We start from the raw sequence: 22187 nt of genomic DNA, 5'->3' as shown, positions 1-22187 counted from the left end.
AAGAGGGGTGGGTTCAGTATTATAATGTGCTGAAATGGCAGAGGCATGAATTTTGATAGATGAGAAGGATAGGCCCTTTTGGAGTAGTTCTGTTAAGTACTGAAGGATATGAGGTAATCTGGGCACCATAGTGCCCATCCCCGGAGTCTGGCTCCAGGAACAGCATCTTTTCCGCTTTTCAGCATAGGATTTTCTAGTACTAAGTCTCCTTGCTTCCAGAATGACATCTAGCACCTGCTTACTAAGGGATGCTATTGAAGAGCTCAAGGAATTAGCCAGGCTGCAAGGTTCAGGGTTTGAAGCCGAGGGTGCAGAATCTGGCCCGCCTGCTGGAACAGCAGGGAAGGTGTCTGCGGTAGGTGCCATGGATCCAGCAGCATCATACTGCACAAGAGAGGGTACCAGTGCTGGCGAGGCCAGTCTGGTGCAATCAGTATTGTCCTTGATTTGTCCCGTTTGATCTTTAGCAGAATCTTTGAGAGGCGAGGCAAAGGGGGAAAGGCATAAACTGAGAGGCTTTCCCAGGTAAAAGGACAGGGCATCCAGTTTCCAAGCTTGACTGTGGGGAGTCCTTGTACAGACTTTGTCCAATTGGTAGTTCTGAGGGGAGGCAAACAGTTCTCTCTCTGGAGTCCCCCATTTTTTTCCGCAAGAGGTTGAATTTCTTTGGTTCCAATTTCCATTCGTATGGGTCCATGAGATTTCTGCTTAGGTCTGCCAGTGAATTTAGCTTGCCTGGCAGGAATTGAGCTTGTAGGTGCACTTGGTAGCTCAGGGCTGTGTTCCACAGAGCCATGGCTAGTTAGCAGAGAGGGTATGAGTAGGTTCTCCCCTGCTTGTTTATGTACCACATAACTGTGGTGTTACCGGTCTTTACCAATAATTGCCCTGGAAGGATATGGTCTTTGAAGGCTGTCAGGGGAATTCTGTACAGCTAACATTGCTTTTTGGTTGATATACAGATGCATCTGACTCTGGTTCCATTTGCCCTGAATGCACCGCCCTGTCAAGTAAACCCCCCCATGCATAGTCTGTAGTCAGGGTTTGGGTGGCAGGGGGTAGATTGAAAGGGAGCCCCTTGTTTAGGTGGCAGGCCTCTGCCCACCAAAGGAACTCTGTCTTTATACAAGGAATGAGGGGAATCACTGTCTCCAGGTCCTGAGAATGTTGATACCATAGGCTTTTTAGATACCATTGTAGTTTCCTCATTTGCAGTCTTGCATATGGAATTAGTGGAATGGAAGAGGCCATGAACCCCAGGGCTTGCAGGATTTTTCCTTGCAGATAGCTGGGTCTTTTTGGCCAGTAGGTTGAAGTAAGCTGTCAAACTTGTTTCTCTGGTGTGAGGTAAGCCATCTGGGAAGTTGTGTTCAAGCTTGCTCCCAGGAATACAATTTGCTGGCAGGGTACTAGATGAGATTTCTTTTTGTTTATGGTGTACCCCAGCGAGGTTAGAGGTTTGACAAATGCCAGAGGTTTTAATAGCAGGTCCTGGCTTTCTGCCTGAATTAGACAATCATCCAGGTATGGGTATATCTGAATGTTTCTCTGCCTGCAAAATGCAATGGCTGGAGCTAGACACTGTTAATACCCTGGGTGCAGTAGATAAGCCAAAAGGAAGTGCAGAGAACTGATAGCGCATGGAGCCTGTGCATGGAGCCTGCTCTGAAGTGTAGGTATTTCCTGCAAGATTCCCTTAAAGGAAGCTTACCTGCACATTCCAATAAGTCTAAGTTTGCCAAACAGGCATCTTTGCCTAGCATAGGAAGCAGCTGTTGAAGTGCTAGCATTTTGAATTTTGGGATTACCAAAAAGGTGTTTAGAATAGAGAGGTCCAGGATAGGATGCCAGGAGCTGTCTTTTCTGGGTACCAGGAAGAGTCTTGAGTAAAAACCTTGTCCCATTTCTTCTACTGGTACAGGCTGGATAGCCCTGATACTTAGAAGAGATGCTGTTGAGCCTCTACCCACTGATTTGGGGGGGGGGGGTAGGTCTGGCCAACTGTTTGCGGTTGGTATGGTGTGGAAGTGGAATCTGTATCCTTGGAATACTATATTTAAAACCCATTTGTCCTGGGTAATGAATTCCCATTTTTTGCATGCAGGGCAATCTTTCCCCATAAGGGAGGAGGCAGTTGAGCAGGGCTTGGAAGGTTTAAGGTTAAGTCATTGTGACATTTTTCCATAGGGGGGTGTCTTACTACTTCCAGCTTTGGAAGTGGGAGCCCCCCACTGCTTAGGCCTGTGTGCGCCTTGAGACTGTAGCCTAGGTGGTCTGCTGTTCCTGGGTTTGGAGAGAAGGCCTGGAAGAGACTGGAAAGGACCAATTCTTAGATGGCCAATGCCTACTAAATCTGGGAGGCTGTACTTGCAGGAAATCTTTAACAGTTTGGATAGATTTAGCTTTTTCCTCCATCTTTTTAAGGACGGCTTCTGCTTTGTTGCCAAACAGGCGGTCTTGGTTTAAGGGAGCATCCAGTAATTTAGCTTTAACATGATCTGGCAAGTTTTTCTCCTTAAGCCAAGCATGCCTTCTAAGTACAGACCCAGTGACAGCAGCCCTGCAAGATGCTTCTAAACAGTCAAAACCACACTGCAAAGTAGGTTTACGAACTTGTTCAGGAGAATGCATTAAATCCTGTTATTCTTTATTTTCAGCACAGTCAGGAATCAACATAATTTTCTGTTTAAGTAGTCCCATAATATGCTGCTGATACTTTAACATATGAAACTGACAGTTTAAAACCCTAATGGCCAAAGTAGCAGAAGTGTATACCTTCTTACCCCTTCTGTCCAAGGCCCTGGAATCTCTATCAGAAGGGGTAGGGTTTTTGGCAGTGGTAGCCTTAATGCCTTTAGGTCCCTGGGAAATGGTCTCTGGGTCCGCAGTAGGATTCCTGAAGAGGAACTTGTGAGAGTCAGGTACTCTAATACCAGTCAGGTTTTCTGGGAGCTGGAGGTAAAGTGTCTGGGGCCAGGCTGGATTCCAAGAAGGCATCATCTACAATGTCCAGGACAGGAGGGATAGCTAAAGGCCTGTGTAGAGGGAGGAGTAAGAATTCCCTAAGCCTCTTTTTGGAGTCAGCTTTCCCAGCAGAAATGCTCCCCAAGACTGTGCAAGGTTTCACCACAAGACAAATCTTCTGGAGAGGAAGCAGAAGGAATGGAATGCTCTGCATCACAATCCTCATAAGTAGATAAGAGCAAATCCTAGTAATCAGAAGAAACAAAAATTTCAGAATCCTGGAAGAATCAGAAGGAAAATCAGTTCTAAGTCTCTTACAGGGGGAAGGCTGGCTTCCCCTAATTAAAGTAATAAGGTCTTCAGCTATTCTTATTTGTTTTTTTAGGCATATGGGCCTGACCATGCAGTTTGGACGTCGGTTTTCTAGGCATGGGTCGAGTTTTAGGCCTTGAAGAAGATGACATCTGTTTGAAATGCAAGTCTGTAGGCCTGAATACACCCTCAGAAGGCAATGCCTGCACAGCGGCTCTGGACCCATCCAAGGTAGAGACATCCGCAGGTACCATAGTCGAAGAAGCATCTCGCGGCATACCGGACTCTGAATGGGTCTCAGTAGAGGCCTGCGAATCTGAAGTAGCAGGTATCAGGGGCTGTGAAAGCACCTCACTGAGTACCGGTGAACTGGCAACTAGCTTAGCGGAAGAGTCGTTGGCAGTTTTGGACCTATGCGGTCTGTCTCCATTTTACGTTTTTTTTGGAATATCGGCAGTCTGATGGTTTACCGACGACATTTCTAGATAGTTAAACAGAGTACCAAAATAATTTGCTGCAAAAATAGACCTACGACGAATAGTTCGGTGGTTGAATAAAAGCACAAAACAGACAGTGAGGGACGTTGTGGTCTGGGCCTAAGCAAGGAATGAAAATCTTTGAGGTATTTGCTTTCCACGAGTAAGACAATTGTTAACTTTTACTGACACTGGTTTAAGAGCAAAAAAAAGGATCCCCAGTGGGGTACTTAGCTTTTTTGAAGTCTTCAGTTCTGAAACTCTAAAATGAAAATTTCAGGAGTCAGCTGACCTACACTTGTGAACTGCTTCAGGCACCGCGCGGCAAGAAAGACTGATGTAATGGTGTCGGCTGCATGGTTTTATACCCCTGACGACCTGACATCATGGAAGAGGAGACCGCATCAGACGCAGAAATCCAAGACTCTGGTATTCAGCCTGGCTGAAGGCTACCTGCAGGCAGATAACCCAAATGTAATGACTGCAACAGTGAAACACGAAGAAGATCTCCAGCTTTACTCTGACATATCACCTACTCAGAGGTGATCTCTGCCTAACATACAAAGCTATATCAAACCCAGAGCTATTGGACATGCTCCACTTAAAGAAATCCCAATCCCTCCGAGCTACACGCTCTAATGACCTAAACCTTGTCACCACAATAAACAGAACATGCTGGAGGGATAGATTCCCATCCCAGAGACTTCCCATACTCTGGAACAAACTACCTATCTATATCAAACAAGGCTCCTCATTAACACTCTTCAAGAAAAATCTTGATGACTGGATGGGAGATAGGAAATTCACCCCAGGGATCACCTTCTGTGGCGCTCGACAGGGGCACAGGAAAATGATTTTCTTGGGTGGCAAAAGCCAGGGTACCTTTTGGCTAGGCTTATATAGGCCCTAGGGCCAACAGCCTAGTACCTACCTATGGCATAGACTTCCCATACATGTCAAGCAGAGCGCACCACTGGCCCTCAAGAGAAATCTTGATGAGTGGATGGGAAATAGAAAGTTCACCCCGGGGTTCACTCCAGTGGCTCTACTGGATAGAGGCACTGGGAACCAACGTAGGGCGGCACAATGCCAGGACACTTCTACGGGCTAGGTTTGTAAAGACTCCAGGGCCATTCGCCTAGTACACATCTATGAACCTAGGAAAAGAAGAATGGCAGCACCTCAAAACAGTAAATGTGAGGAGTACAGAACAGATGCGTGGCTGAGCCAGGTATGGAAATAAGGTACACAAGGAAAGATAGAGGTGGAATGCAGAAGTGCAGGAAGTCATCAAAAGAAAGAGTGCAAGAAAAAGTGGGAGATAGAAAACCATGACTAGGCTCAGAAGGAATACTGGTTGGCTAACAAAGAAGCTAAGACAGGAGGTGCAATAGCAAAGAACAGGGCACCAGAGGTACTCTACCAGCTTCTGATAAGTTAACTCAGTAGGTGACACAAAAATTATATCTGGTTGCAAGACAAAAACAGAAAAGATAGATACCCTTCATAAGAGATGCCAGCAACAACCTACTCACCAGTCCGCATGACAAAGGCGGATGGAAGGCGTACTTTCAGCAGCGTCTGAATGAAGAAACCCCTCGGAAGCTGTACTGCCCCAGACAGCCAACGATGAGAGAAGAGAAGGCCACCCTGGAAGTAACAATAATACTTGGGAAAATGAAGTAGGGGAGAGCAGCAGGCTCAGATGAGGTCACAGCAGATATGGTAAAGATGCTGAGTGAGATGTGTGAAATGGCTCCTGAGGCTACTCACAGCAGTGTGGAGAGAAAGGCATACATCAGATGACTGGAGAATAAGAACACTTGTGCCAATCTACAAGAACAAAGGGGACATCCACAGCTATGGGCAGTATGGCGGTACTGAACTCATGTCACATTGTATTAAATTTCTGGAGAGGGTGATTGACAAACTGATACGCAAAGTGGTAGAAAATAAGAGTTGGGAGATGAGCAGTTTGGATTCTGATCAGGATGCAGCATAACTGACCCAATGTTTGCAGTGAGACAGACAGTTGGAGAAGAAGCTAGAGATGAGGAAGAGTCCAATTGGTCATTCTTAGACTTAGAATACGACAAGGTCCCAAGAAAGTTGATTTGAGCAGTACTGCAGTGGCTCAAAGTCCCAGAAACACTGGTAGAATTAGTGCAGGCTAGGTACAAGGATCTAATGATTCAACTACAAACAGTGTTCGGTCTCACAGAAAGGTTCCTAGTGGAAGTGGGTGTGCACCAGTTAGTTCAGCTCTGAGCCCACTGCTGTTCATACTGGTGATGGACTCTATTAGCAACCAAGGTGGAGAGGACAGATCACAAAAGTTGCATGCAGATGTGGCATTACAGGCAGACTGAGCAAGAACTTCAGGAAAGGATGGGGGAATGGGGTGAAAAACTGAAGGCACATGGTATGAAAAGTACAGTTTTGTACCTACCATAAATGTAGATGTTCGAGTGCTAATACAGCTGCAGTAATCACAGATGGGTTCTCTGCCGTCAGGCAGTCCCTCGGTCGGCCGAATTCCAAAGTCTTGGTCCGGCGTCGGTTGTTGTCGCTTTCCCTTCTGACGTCAGTGAGGCCAGAGTATATAAGACACAGCCATGTTCTTCAGTCTTTCTTGCCCCAGATGTCAGGTGCCCCCAGAAGGAAGGCAATACATAAACTATGCTAATATGTATATATACAAGTAATGCAATATAATCCAAAATAAGTGGTTGCAAGCAAATAAACCAAAGAAGGATAACCCAGTCAGGTTGTATGAAGGGGTTGTTAGGCCCTATGCCTTAACCAAGTGGGGAAGGAGGGAGGGAAACCTGTACTGCAGCTGTATTAGCACTCTAACATCTACATTTATGGTAGGTACAAATCTGTACTATATTCATCGTGCATACAGCTGCAGTAATCACAGATGGGTAGAGTCCCAAAGCTACGCACAGGGTGGTAGGTACTAGGAGGAACTGGAGTGAGCCAGAATGCCCTGCAAAACAGCAGTGGCAAAGCCTGCTCTTGTTCTGGAATATAAAGACAGGTGGTAGTGTTTTGTGAAGGTATGTACAGAACTCCAAGTGGCTGCCTCCAAAATATCTTTGGTAGGAACTCCTCTGAGGAAGGCTGTAGAGGTAGCTGTGGCCCTGGTGGAGTGTGATCCGATACCTGTAGGAACAGATTTTCCATGATAGGAATAACAAAACCGTATGCAGTGGCCTATCCACTTTGAAATAGTCTGCTTGGAAACTGGCTTCCCTTGAGCCCCTACAGCATAGGACACAAAGAGTTGTTCTGATTTCCTGAAGGACTTTGTTCTGTCCAAATAGTAACGTAGCTGCCTATGGATGTCTAAAGAATGTAGCAGCCTTTCACTTTGTTTTGAGGATTGGGGTAAAAGGTAGGAAGGTGTATGGCTTGATTTAAAGCTACCCTGGATACCACTTTAGGCATAAATGATGGGTTGGTACAAAGGGCAACCCTGTCCTGATGGAAAATGAGAAAGGGCTGCACCGCCATGAGGGCCTGTAGTTCTGAAACTCTACGAGCTGAAGTGATAGCCAGAAGGAAGGCAATTTTCCAGGACAAATATTGCAAATCTGTTGAGGCAGCTGGTTCAAAAGGAGGCAATGTTAACTTTTCTAGTATGTAATTAAGATCCCAGGCTGGTATTGGTTGTCTCCTTGGTGGTCTTATATTCTTAGCCCCTCTGAGGAACTGTCGTAAGAGTGGGTGAGAAAATAAAGGAGGATCCGTGTTGAATTCTGCAGAAATGGCTGAGGCATGGATTTTTATGGAAGAAAATGAAAGTCCACTGTTCAGCAGCTCAGCTAGATACTGTAATACCTGAGGCAAGTTCAGTTTTCTAGAGTCCTGGCCTTTTTTCTCATTCCAAGAACAAAACCGCTTCCATCTTGCGGAGTAAGCTTTTCTAGTAGATGGCCTTCTGGCCTCCAAAATGACATCCTGCACCTCCTTGGAGAGTAGGGTCTGTTGAGGTGTTAAGGGATTTTCCATGCAGCGAGATTGAGTGTTTTCAGCTGACTGTGAAGAGTTTTGTAGCTGTGTTGAGTCAGCAGAAGAGGCATTAGAGGCAGTGACCAGGGGGGAGTATGTGTTAGGCTCCTCAGCAGTGGGTACCAGTGTTGCCTTGGCCAATCTGGAGCAATCAGTATCATCTTCGGTCTGTCTGCTCTTGCTTTCAAAAGCACCTTGGGCAGAAGAGGCAGAGGTGGAAATGCGTAAACTGTCCATACTGTCCAACTGAATGAAAGGGCGTCCACTCTCCAGGCCTTTGGATGAAAGGTCCTCGAACAAAACTTTTCCAATTGATGATTCCTGTGGGAGGCAAAAAGATCTAGGTCTGGCCTGCCCCACACTTGGATTATTTCTGTAAACACCTGAGGATGTAACTTCCATTCGTGTGGATCGGTCATATTTCTGCTTAAATTGTCTGCCAGCGTGTTTTCCAATCCTGGCAGGTACTGTGCTTGAAGTTCGATTTGCCATTCCAGAGCCAAGTTCCAAAGAGTCATGGTTAGTCTGCACAAGGGGTATGAATGTGTTCCTCCTTGTTTGTTTATGTACCACATTACTGTGGTGTTGTCTGTTCTTATTAGTAATGGTCCTGGATGCAGGAAGTCCTTGAAAGCTGTAATTGTATTTATTACTGCTAGCATTTCTTTTAGATTGATGTGAAGGTGCTTTTCCTTTTGGGACCATTTGCCCTGGATGCACCTGTCCGTCATGTGCGCCCCCCCAGGCGTAATCTGAGGCATCTGTTGTGATAACTTGCTTTGCTTGAGGCTTGCAGAATGGGAGGCCTGTGTTTGCTTGACATGCTTGGGCCCACCATAGAAATTCCTTTTGCAAACATGGGATTATTGGTATTATTGCTTCCAAACTGTGACTGTGTTGAGACCATAGGTTTTTTAGGTACCACTGAAGTTTCCTCATATGCAGCTTTGCACATGGGATTAAAAGAATGCAAGATGCCATGAATCCCAGAGCCTGCAGGATTTTCCTTGCAGTAAGCCTGGTACTTTTTTCTAGTATTTTGAAGTACTGAGATAGTTGCCCCTGCTTTTCTGGCGTAAGGTAGGCCATCTGGGTGTTTGTGTCCAAGTTGGCACCCAAGAAAATTATTTTCTGAGATGGTGTTAGCCTTGATTTCTCTTTGTTGATTGTGTATCCCAGTGTCACGTATGCCAGATGTTCCAGAAGTATGTTCTTGCTGTCCGCTTGGATCAGGCAGTCGTCCAAATAAGGGTAAATTTGTATCCCTTGAAGTCTGCAGTAGGCAATCACTGAAGCCAGGCACTTTGTGAATACTCTGGGCGCAGTAGATAAGCCAAAGGGCAATGCAGAGAATTGATAGTGGATTGAACCTGCAAGAAATCTGAGGTATCTTCTGCAGCTTTGTCTGATTGGGACATGCAGGTATGCCTCCTTGAGGTCCAATGTTACCAGCCGAAACCCCTTGCCCAGCATGGGAAGAAGTTGCTGTAATGTGAGCATCTTGAATTTTGGTACGAGTAGAAATGCGTTTAGGATGGATAAGTCCAAAATGGGTCTCCAGTCGGTTCCTTTCCTTGGTACCAGAAATAGTCTTGAATAGAAACCTTGACCTTGTTCGTGAGTAGGTACCTCTTGAATAGCTCTCATGCTTATGAGCTTTGAAATTTGTAGTTGTGCCTCTGCCCTTTGATTCAGTGGCAGGTTTGGCATGCCTCTCATTTTTGGAAGAGTGTGAAATTGAAATTTGTAGCCTCTGTTTATAATGTCCAGGATCCATTTGTCTGTTGTGACAATATTCCAATTGCCTGCAAATAATGCTAGCTTTCCTCCCAAAGGTGCTGCCAGCTGATACTTGCTTGGCATGGAAATGAGGGAGTCATTGGGTTTGCTTCCTGTATTGTTGTGCACTGTCTTCGCCACCTCTTGGTGCTGGAGTTTACCATTGTCGGCCTCTGTATGATCCTTGTGATTGCCCTCTGCCCCTTGTGCGCCTGTATCTACCTCTTTGGGGCTTGTCAGTGGCTGGAAAGGACCAGTTTTTTGAAGGCCAATTTCTGCTAAAACGTGGAGGTTGGACCTGTAAAAAGGCTTTGACAGTTTGCATAGATTTGGCTTTTTCCTCCATTTTCCGTAGTATCTCCTCAGCATTAGTACCAAACAGCACATCCTTTTGTAAAGGAGCATCTAGAAGTTTAGCTTTCACATGATCAGGCAAGTTTTGTTCTCTAAGCCAGGCATGTCTGCGAATGACTGATCCTGTAGCAGCCGCTCTACTTGAGGCCTCTAGGGCATCATAACCACATTGTAAAGTATGTTTACCCACTTGCTCTGCACTATGCATCATATCCTGTAACTCCCTCAAATCTGGTTGTTCAGGTTGAGACATTTTATTCCTTAATTGTGATAACAGGAACTGTTGATATTTGAGCATATGAAACTGACAATTTAGGGCCCTCATGGCTAGGGTGGCCGAGGTATATACATTTTTTCCCCACCTTTCTAAAGATCTGGACTCTCTTTCTGCAGGAAGAGGGTTCTTGGCAGTGGAGGCCTTCAATCCCTTGGGGCCTTGTGAAATAGTTTCAGGGTCAGCATTATGGCTTTTGAAGAGAAATTGGTGAGAGTTAGGTACTCTGTAGTACCTATCAGGTTTGACTGGTGCAGGAAGCAGGGAATCCGGGTTAAGGCAAGCCTCCGAATAAACATCATCAAGTATGTCCAAAACAGGCGGCATCGCCAGAGGTCTGTGCTGAGGTAACAAAAGAAATTCCCTAAGTCTTTTCTTAGAATCTGAAAAGTCTTGGCCTTCCCAATGGAAGTGTTCCCTCAGGGTGTGCAAGGTTCCCCCAAAGGAAAAATCCTCAGGAGGGGATACAGAAGGGATGGACTGCTCTGCATCCGAATCCTCAAAAAGGGGAGTAAGAGTGTTCCTCTACATCAGAATGTTCTGATAAAATGGATCCCTGATCAGAAGAGGGAGAATCTTCCTCCACTCTGGGTCTCTTGTCTGGAGGGGGTTGAGAACCCCTGATAAGAGTAATTAAATCCTCAGCCATTTTGAGCATCTGTTTTTTAGGCATGGGGCCTGGGGATGGGCCCTGTGCAACAGGCCTCTTGGGATGCCTGGCTGCTTTGGATTTAGTAAAGGCCTTAATAGAAAAAGAAGATGAGGGTCTAAAGACACCATGGGTGGAGGTGGACCTGTCCACATTAGTAGGCTCAACATTAGCAAAGACTTCGGTGGTTGTAGTCTGGGAAAGGGCCGAGGACCCAGCAGTCTCGGGTACAGAGGACACCGCCAAAGGAGTGTCGTCGGTAATCAGGGACTGCAAAGGCGTCTCGCTGAGAACCGGACCACGTGTAGCCTGTTTTGGCGTGGTGTCGGTGGGGACCGCGGCCTCGTGATGTCGGTCCTTCTCCTTGCGTTTTTTGGACAAAACGGTAGTCGGAGTGTCCGACGACATCTTATAATCGAAAGCTTTACCAAAATAGTGTTGGGCGAACTCCGCCCGACGCTTAATAGTGCGTTTATTGAAGGTAGCGCAAAAGCGACAGCCCGAGACGTCGTGGTCTGGGCCTAAACAAGGTATGCAGAGGGAATGGAAATCCTTATGCGGTATTTGCTTCCCACAAGAAATACAATTATTAACTTTTTCTGACATCGGTCTGAGGCAAGAAAAGGTTCCCCAACGGGGTACTTAGCTTGAATGAAGACTTCGGTTTCCAAATTTTCGTAATTCAGGAGCTGGCCGACCGGCACTTGCGAACTGCTTCTGCTTCGGGCACCGCGCGGCAAAAAAGACTGAAGAACATGGCGTCGGCTGTGTCTTATATACTCTGGCCTCACTGACGTCAGAAGGGAAAGCGACAACAACCGACGTCGGACCAAGACTTTGGAATTCGGCCGACCGAGGGATCGCCTGATGGCAGAGAACCCATCTGTGATTACTGCAGCTGTATGCACGATGAACATCTAGGTACAGATGAGACAGCTGTAATGGCAGCAAATTGGGGAAAAATCAGAAGAAAGTGAGAACTGAGGTAGAAGGGTGGAGAGTGGAGTAGGTTAGTAGCTTCAGGTATCTGGGAGGGGTTGTTTATGAGAAGGGAAGTCTGAATGAAGAGGTTAAAGCTACAATCAGAGGGGCTCCAACCAACTGGGACAGAGTATGGGGTGTAGTGTATAACAGAAGAATGCCAAAGAGGATGAAAAGCAAGTGTACAAAGAGCAGCATGACCAGTACTACTGTACTGCCCAGGCTTCTGTAAAATAAAGACAGAGCAGATGAGAAAGCTAGACGTGATGGAAATGAAGTGCCTGAGAAGAGTGGTAGGATGCACACTGTCGGACTGACAAAGAAATGAGGACATAAGTGCAGAAGTCAAAATAGCTCCAATTGCAGATAAGATCAAAGAACAGATTGCAGTGGTTTGGGTACATGTGCAGAAAAGCAGAAGGCAATCTGGTGAAGATGATTTAGTACAGACAGGAAGCAGGTAACAGGAAATGAGGGCATCCTGCAGAGGCGGATGGATTGTGTGTGAAAGAATATCTGTGACAGTCAGGCATGAGTGTGGCACTGAATCAAGAGATGGCGACAGTTAACACAACACCCTGACAATGTAGAAAAATGGGAAAAAGGGGGTTGATGATGAAAATGGGACATGATGGGAGAGAAACAGGTGGTGAAAACTATTCTAACCTCTACAACTGCCAATTGAAAATGAAACTGAAAGTCTTCAAACTGAAGAAAAATATCTGGACAAGATATAAAATACAGCCACCAAAATAATTAATGAGCTTAGGAATGCCACTCGAATGCTGCATATTTGGAGATAGAAACTTTTACCCCTAGCCCCCATAAAGTTTCATAGTCTTAAAAGGTGGCTAACAACTGCTACCTGCAACATTCCTGGTCCACCTATTGAAGTGAAGTGAATAGAGTGGATCATATGTAAGACTTCTTTTTCTTTTTAAACTGGAACATTCAAATACCACAGCAGCACAATACACACACAGAGACTTTAACTGGGGTACATTGTTTGCTTCTCTTACAGATATTAATTGATTTCAAATTCACTGCCAATCCAAAATTCAGGAAACCTGTAAAATCAAACATTCAAGTACCAGCAGCTCAGAACTGAATTACTGATTTTTTTTTTTTTTTCCTTACTCAAAGGTTTAAGATTTTCCTATCCATCAGTATTACACCTGCTAGTATAGGGCTTGTGTAGGGCTTTAACACTTCAAAGACTGCCCCTTTACACAGCACACTGTTCTAATACAACAAGCAAATAAGATGCCCACACAAAACGCAATGACATGGTATGCATGTACTTTCCTCTTGTTTTAATTATGACAGAATATGATTCTAGAAAGAACTCTGAATAAGTGTCACAGAGTTCATCTCACCTGCTTTGTAGCTGCATCAGAGAGATTTCGCAGTGTCCAGAGGCAGTTCTGGACAAGACGTGGGCTTGAACTCACCAGATGCTTTGACAAGGCCTGCATACCCCCTGCAAAAAATGAAGACATTTAATACTAAACATAACCAGCAGTACACTCACTGCACATTATACATTTCTTCAGCATGTTAACACCTGGCTTTGCCATTCTTCTAGCATTGTTGGAGAAAATGCTTATTTCACTCATCATTTCTTTGGTTCCACTCCCAAACTTCCATTGTACAGGACAATGGACTGTTCAACTATTTGAGGAAAGGAAGGAAGAGCTTGGAAATGGCCTTCTAATTACAGACTACCTGTGCTACTTTACTGCAATGACCAGGAAGGAATAGTCATTGCTGAAGTTGTGGTCTGCAAGGTGTTATTTCTCTTGTGTGCTTACTCTACCTTGAAAAAGCACACCAAGTTTTGGTGTGGAAAACTACTAATTCACTGGCCGGTGAATATGCATAAAATTTACTATGAGAAGTGTCGCAGATTCATGAAAATTACAAAAAAAAAGGTGTACTTGGTGCTTTACCCCAGTTACAAAGCATTACACTGGTCATCGCTTTTTATTTTAGTTACCTTAACAAGTGAACTGATCTGAAAGGATCTTTTCCACCTGTAGATGGGACACACAAATGCAACCAACCAGAAAACCTTCACTTGACTTCAAAGAGACATCAAAAGAAGTAAAACCACAGATGAACAATGCTCAAAAGATGTAGATTTTCTTTTATTGTACGATCATATGTTCCGGACCCAGTACCTCGGCCATTCGCCTTCAATGGAACAAAACTAATGGTTAAGGTGTTTGTCTTACAAACACAAGGTACAGGGTTTGAATCTCACAGGGGATAATTGGCTAGGCTTAAAATGGCTCGCAAGGGCAGTTAGCCTAGTACTAATCTATGAACCTAATTTACTTAAAAAAAATCACATCCTTATATACCAAAAGAACAATTAAATTATATACAATTAACCAATCAATTATATATTTTTTGCACAAAAAGCGGATTCCTTTAAAGTGCAACTACATAGTGCAACTGTGAACAACTAGAAAATAGTAACTAATATACATCACATAGCAAATGTTCTATTTATTTTATAAATTAACATATCTGTGCCCTTATGGACTAAATGCCAACATATAAAATTCAATTAATTCATTTTCATAAATAATTTTATTTTTACTCTTATTCCTAAATTTAATTATGGTTACTACAAAGTCATATTGCTAAGTTCATCCCCCTGGGGCTTCATGTATGATAATTAACTATCTGTAGATGGGTACAGAAGCTATAAAGCAGCAATTTCATAAGACAAAATATAACACAAATTATCTAAACACCTAGCAACTTGAATGCATAACATCTAAAATGTACATAACTCCAGAAATGTCAAACAAAAACAGATCTGGAAAAAAAGTACATAAAAACACTAGTACTACTAAAAGATACACAATCGACAATGAATGTATTACCCGTTACGAGTAACTTTTGCACATGGCCAGTAGGTGGAATAAAGTGATGAGACAGGTTTGCAAGAATGAAGGTAGAAGCTGCAGACAATTTTAATGAGAAGAGCTTTTAAGTGGTCTTCTGAAAAGCGACAAAATAAAATCTAAACATGTAAAAGGTAATAAATTCCACATGCTATACCACTGAATGCTGAACATTCTTAGGTATATTAAACCTACAAAGAGATAGAGTAGACTGAACTGAATGCACAAGGGTTGGACGTAGTAGGTTACAGACTGGAGTTCACATGCAGCAGGTAGTACATAAAAGGGCAGGAAGCCACACAGCAAGTAATGTTCCCTGAGGAAGAAGTGAATGAAATGGCACTTTACTAACTGGGACTTGGCTCTTGTATGATACATAAGAAAAGGCAGTTGCAACAAAAAGACTACATCAGAGTGAGGGACAAAGACGCCCTTTAGACAGTAAAGCTCTTTACTTAGGGGTAGGGTGGAAGGGTGAAAGAAAGAGGTCTCAAGTAATTCAGCCTTTTTGTTTACAACTCACAATTGATCCCCTCCCCATTCTTCCATGTCAGCAGATAGGAGAGGAGTAAACAGGAATCATGGAATCTGGCCATCACTTGAGGACAGTTTTTTTTTCTGCTGTAACGCTATCACCACCCCTTTCCACATGCTGAAACAAAACCTGTTGTGATGAGCTTATGATGTCCATATGCTTCTGTGGGCATGCCAGATGCTACCTGTAGAACATCTGTGGCAGACTAAGTTGTACCCTGGCTTTACAACCAGCCTCTGCCAGGTACCAGTCTTGCAGTAAACCAGGGATAACTTTCATACCCCCAAAACTAGCAACTGGAGCATTTGATCATTCATTCACTCCCACATGCCTGGTCAGCTTTTCCACTGCCCAACTCATCTGAGCTGTAGTCAGTGTTTTATCCCTCTGTACCTCAACATTGGCTAGTTGGAAGTGGGTAGTGTGTGTGGTGAAAAGCATAGGCTCAAGCCAGAGAAATAATTATACAAGTTAGAAAACATTTTCACTGGGTACCCTACTAGGGAAGGGGAAAAAATAGCAGGTCATTTTGAGAGTTTAGTTTGAAAGTATTAGCCTAGTTTTGCTGTTAGAAAAAGAAAATAATATATAGTATTTTTATGACAAGACGTGCAATACGAACTGGAGAGGTCTCATTTAAAGCATTTACAATATATCGGAAATGTTAACAAACCGTCACACCTTCCTTACATTAATTTAACTTGCATTTTTAAAGTACTATAAATGGGGGGGGGGGGGCAAAAGAATTAAGTATGTATAAACAATTGTAGTCTATACCAGAAAAGTGAGATGAGAAAGGAGAGGAATAATTCTGAAGGAGCACTGCGACAGGTAACTATTGGACCTTTAAGAGTGGTTAGATGAGAAACTGTAGGCAACAAAAGAGGAGGATTCAGCTGAATGCCTGGCCTATAAAACAGCACTTTGTTAGGTGGACATTTTCACTGCCTCAATATCTGCTGTTAAAAACTGTATTAAAAAAATAACACACTGAGCATACTGTGGCCAGTAGCTGGACACTCAGCAAGAGACACAGGAATGTTACATTTCCAGTTTGTACTCTATCGCACATTATTCTAATAGGACAGCCTCCCACACATTTTGCATTAAATTATTAACCACTACAGAAATTTTCCACCTGGTCATTATGCAGACATTTGTCATTTTTTTCTACAACCATTATAGGTTACTTTAAAGAGAGTAATCTTGCCTCTGAGAAAATTATGTAAACGTCTATGTTGCAGGCGTTAATTCAGATGGCTAAATACACCTTATATCCTTTACATGTTACAATGCTTCTGAGAGACTACTAGAAAAAAATGTATTCAGCTGAAACCTAGATGCACCACTGAAGAAATAACTTAATGTAACATTTTTGACAGACGTAAAATAATGGAAATGGGATATTAAATGGTGCATCAAACTGGATGGATGAATCCCAAAGGTTAGGAATGGTGCAGGAAGAGACACATTCAGAGTACTGTTGGAAGAAAAAGGCTGCTTAAGGCTTAAAGTTTGGAATTCATTCCTTTGCCTCAAATTATTCATGAAAATATTGTTTTCCAACTTGCACACACCTTGGAAAACTAGGTCACCCAATGCAAATTTGGGGGAGGGGGTCTCAGTAATAAACATTGTGATGCATTCACTCCCCAGCATAAGGTTTGAGAGCATGTGCGGCATTACTAAAATTCAGGCTGATCAAAGGATTCTTGAAAAAAAATATTGCTGTGCTGTAGTACATTCTGCGTTCTGAAAACTTGTTCTGCCTAGTCAGATTATTCTAGTTGACAAATGCATCAAATAAGTGGATTTCTGGTAAGGAACTACATTCAACACAAACAAAAGCAACAATGAAAAGGAAATGCTTTGTCCTGAACTTCTCCAGTGGAGAAAAAAAGCACATGGCTGTGCAATGATGCAACACTGGCTTTTTGCCCAAAACAAGTTTCATTCACTGATAGTCTAGCTGACCTGACCTTGACAGGAAATACATGAACTGCTGAAAAATTATGCCAAATATAGATTCGTACATTTTCTATTTCCGGACAGCTGCAAACTCACCAGCTTCAACAATGGCAGGTTTGTTGCTCGGGCAGACAGATAGAACTTTCAGGACACGGCTGGTTGTCCAGAGTAGTTTTTCATAATTATAGTTTCTCATGATCTGCACAAGGGCCTCTGGGCCTCCATTAGCTAGGATAATCAGCTAAAATGTAAAGAGAAAAATCATAAAATGAGACATAATACCAGATGAACAAGTAAACATCTGTCCTATTATAAGCCAGCAATGCATGCTGTCGTACATGAATCTACAGATAAAATGACAAAGTGGCTAAAGGCGATAAAGCAGTATATGCAGTTTGACCTTTACACTTCTTGACGCTAGTAAATAAAAATGCTGCAGACCACTTGGCTTGAACCTTCAGCTATACAGAAGGTCTGGGAAGGTGCCACTGCATATATGTAATTATAAACATAAAATGTCACATTTTATTATTTCTCTCTCTTATCAGTTAGGCATCTTTCCATGGATGCTGTTCAGCAATAGGAAATATAACCCTAAATACAGTAACAAGTTATAAAGCATTAATCCAAATTACAAAAAAAAAAGGTACTGCAAATTCAGAAAAGATTTGAACTTACCTTTAAAGATAGTTAAGCTTGCACACCAGTAGAAACTGCTGATTTTTCATGTGCATGGGGGAAGGAACTTGGTTCCCTCATCCAAGTAACTAAACAAATTAGGATCTAAGTGAGGTGAGGGCACCTGGATTACAACAGAGCAGGAGAGACTAAATTTCCAAATTTTGGAGGCATCTTTTACATGCAGGGTTCAAAAAAAAAAAAAATTCCTTGCCACCCAACCTAGATGCTAAACTGCTAAATCTATAACTTACCCAACTAGCAAAGCAATGTTGGCAGGGATGTTGCAAATCAGGAGGCTCGATCAGGCAAACACTGCACTCTGCTTATCAGTTACCTTCCCACAGTAGTATACATCATCTACAGCTGAATAAATAACCGTGCCACTGTGTCCACTTATGGATGCCTTGCTTTAAAGCACTCTGTCAGAACAAACTAGCTTTGAAGACAACTGATTGCAGTATAGAAAATTTCAGAAATAAGGAAAAGCACAGGATGAAAGTTCTGTTTTTTTTTCTTTGCAAAACAATGAATAAATGCTATGATGCGGGAAATAAGTCCGACTGATATGTGGAAATATTTTAATAAAAGGAGTCATGAACAGCTGGAAAATACTAGGGTATAAACTGTGAAACCCAAAAGTTGTACCGGTTTTGTACAGAGATATGAAACAGAAATTTAAGTGGGACTGCTTTAGTTTAGAGGGCCTGTATGTGACACTGAAGTCTATTACATATGAAGGGTAATGGAATGAGTGGGTTGCAGCTGTACCCCTTCTACAATGGGTGGTGGGGAACTTTTGCCTTGGCAGACCAGCGACAAAGAACGCAGTGACATACTTTTCAGCATGTACGTTACATTCTAACAGTGGGCATATATTCATTTGAAGGTATTTCTGAATACACAAAGACATGAATCAAATTATCAACAGATTACATACACAATTGCTAAAAGGTAAGGTATCGACTCAGAGATGCAAGAAGATGAACAGATTTTTTTCAGTCATTCTAGAAACTAAAGAAAGCAAACGACATTTACACAGTAGTCTCAAAATACTTCCTTTGCCTATCTGATTAAATATCTTCAGATGTTAATCATTTATCTTTTTTCAGTCTGTAAAAAATTAAATAAATAGCAGCAGGAAGTGCAAGTTCGTTATACTAATTAACTGCTGCAGTAAGATGGTGCTGAACTGAAGTCATGCCAAGAGATAACAGAGAGCACAATTTAATGAGCAAAGTGCAAGACAGTGCCTTTGACAGACAAAGGATTAGACAAAGGAACATACTACTGGCAACACACAAGTCCCTCTGTAGGTCACATTTTAGACTAAGTACTGCTACACATTAAGTGGTGAATGAGGTCATAATCCGTTGGGAATGGTAGAAGGGTTGCAGTGACTGATGCAATCAAAATCTAGCATAAGCAGAAAGATTGTTACATGCAATCAAGTTACAAGTCATGTTTGTACATGCAGGGACTGCAATATAATACAAGCAAAACTTAACAGAAAGCACTCCAAGATGTTTAGGAATGTGACCAACATAGAAGACTGAATAGGTAGTCAGAAAATATGCTTAGATGAAAAAAGTCACTATTTAGTTAGCTTTGAGAATGGGTTACTCCGCTAGACATAAGGCCTTATTTTTAGAGGAGACCGAGGGAAGTGCTTACATACTGGGGGAAACTGGCCAAGAGCATGAAAACTGCACTAAATGTAAGAAGTACTGCTGGACCTTTAACATCCACTTAGGCTACCACCAAAGTCAAGCATTTAGGACACTTTTGTACAAGGACAGATAACAGGTGCTACATTCTCTATGACATAAAAATGCTACAACCAACTTCCTCACCTTGCTTTCTTGGTTACCATAAGCCAGGAGCTGCAGGCAGTCTGTTGTGATGGCCAGAAACTTTGGATTATTCTTGTTGAGGAGAGGTACCATTCTCTGAAGTCCGTCTGCTAAACGTACTGCCATTTTTGCTCCCTCCTGGTACAGAAGCAGATTATGCAGAGTGGTAATTGCATAGAACAGTACAGATTCCACCGGTGAACTGCAGAATGTAAACAAAGCACAAAAATATTGGAATTTGCACATTTCAGAGCTGTGAAAACCTTTCACTAATCTCAGGACATTATGTACCCAAACCCACATTAAGACTGATGGGAACCACCTTTAAAAACAAGGTACACTGGAACTTGTACTGGTTGATACAACCGATTGAAACTTCTGGTCACACAGGATCACAGGACTGCTTAATTGTTAGTCATTTTATTTAATTAGCCCGTTCAAGAGAAATCAGTTCTCATTGATGAGTCGAATGCCTGACCCACGCCATTTTTGACGGTGTCTTGAGTGTTATCTACTCAAAGTACTGCATTCTTGGGCATTTTTTTTACATATTTAAATTTGTAGTGTACTCAAATATTCTGCTTTCCCTGGATCTTTTCCGGATGCATATAGTATTTTTCTTAGCAATGGCTTTGGAAACTGCCCTTATGGGCAATCCACCCATTAAATAAAACAGTAGACAGATGCATAGCAAATGCACAGGGATACTGAATCGGGCTGCCTTGGGCAAATGCTTCAGAGGTACTAAAAAAAAAATTGACATGAACATTGTATAACATATCCAAGAAATGAGGTATTGGGAACTAGCTAGGATTTTACATGGTGTTCCTCTCTGCAGAGGAACATGTACACACGAGTAAGACAGCAACAGAAGTCTGATTATATTGTTACAGCAGGAGTCAATCTACTAAGGTACAAAAATACAAAAACATTAACAAATGTGTTGAAGACCGATTAAAGCTTTTGAAAGCTGTAAATGTGCTTTCATTTGCAATTTTCAAAAAAATAAATAAATAAAAGTTGTTACTGTGGCTGTACAGCTAAGTAGGATAGCAATCTGTGCTATTACAGCTGCTCGATTACGGACAGGATAACAGTAGCTCCTGAAAGCCTCATAACACGAGATCCTCACAGTCTGCCCATGTTTCACAGCTTTCTGATTGCTAGTCATTTTTCTTTAACTCCCTGCATAATAGTCCTGACATTTTAATAACCACAGTCTACCTACAGGAAAGTGTACTGAAGTGCTAAATAGAGCACTAACATGTCAGTGGATGTAGCCTCACATTCTGACATTCAAGATGCAGAAAGGCAAAACAAGCAACCATCATCCTTTCTCAGATAGTGAAACAACCTGAACTGCCTTCGCTCTCCCATACAAGACCTTCAAAAGCAACTTAAAATTACCCTCATTTCCAGCTACCGCTAATTTCATTTCCCCATTAAAAAAATACCCTTTATCTGCTTTTCCATCCATCCTCAACCCCTTTTCCCATTTTGCACATGGGGTTAGGGTGTCATTTCCGCAGTGACAATTACCTTGAGCCAAGGTTTATACCATCAGATGGCTAGCCTTGCCGTGGTAGTTCATCTGTACCACACACACGCACCTATGGCCGAGTGTCCAATTCACCTACTGCATGCCTTTGGAATGTGGGAGGAAACCACAGCATCCAGAAAAAACCCACGTGACTGCAGAGAGGACATGCAGATTCTGCACAGAAAGCACCCCAACTGAGAATCAAACTGGAGAACCTGTTGGTGTGAGGCAACAATGCTAACCCTTGTGCCACCATGGCCACCCACCCTTTTGTAACAGCTTTTAAATTTGCCAATCATGCCCTATTCATCTATAATTTTCAAATTTACATTGTCCACTCTCTGTGGCCTTTACAATTATCTGCTCAAATCTCAACATCTGTCTGTTCCTTCCTTCCTCCACCATGAGCAAATCTGGTATATTTTTAACAGTTCATGTAAACATAGCATCCCCAAAGTCTTATGTCACATTGGTCATCTTTTCAATCATATCAATCAGCTCTTCTTTTAAAAGTCCCAAACAGTTACATTCCTTTGGGGAATTGTATACAGTCTGTTATAATGGCAGAATAACTTCCTTATCCTAGCATTAAAATCCAGGAAAACATAACTTAATATCCATTTACTTTTAGGAAAGTACAGTTGTGCAAGCAAACTTATCATAACCGTAGAGGTTTGCATAATCACTGCTGCAGTAGCCTAAGCTATAAAAGTTTTATTCAGAATATAATAGACGGCCAGCTTCCAAAGCTTCAGGGCAACTTTCACACACCCAACTAAAAATGTAAGTTTGGGTGCCAAACCCTTCAGAGCTTTCATGCCAACAAGAGAGCAGATGAATGCAGACAGGACACTGCTAGTGAACAAAAAAAATGTACACACCCCGGCAAGGA

General features: G+C 42.7%; 1 protein-coding gene across 1 annotated transcript in view; it reads right to left on the bottom strand.

Moving 5' to 3' along the window:
* The window catches only part of LOC122787912 (junction plakoglobin-like), a 497854-nt gene that overhangs the window by 213176 nt on the left and 262491 nt on the right, over positions 1–22187 (bottom strand). The window contains exons 5-7 of the mRNA XM_044054837.1: positions 19756–19957; positions 17321–17465; positions 13183–13286 (exon numbers count right to left, since the gene is read on the bottom strand). Coding sequence (XP_043910772.1) covers positions 13183–13286; positions 17321–17465; positions 19756–19957 — 451 coding nt within the window. The remainder of the gene's footprint in view (positions 1–13182; positions 13287–17320; positions 17466–19755; positions 19958–22187) is intronic.

This window comes from Protopterus annectens, chromosome 13.part0 (genome assembly GCF_019279795.1).
Source record: "Protopterus annectens isolate FY-2018-M chromosome 13.part0, PAN1.0, whole genome shotgun sequence".
In the NCBI taxonomy this organism is placed as follows: Eukaryota; Metazoa; Chordata; order Ceratodontiformes; family Protopteridae; genus Protopterus; species Protopterus annectens.
The sequence above is the reverse complement of the archived record's forward strand: the minus strand, read 5'-3'. Positions and strand labels throughout refer to the sequence as shown.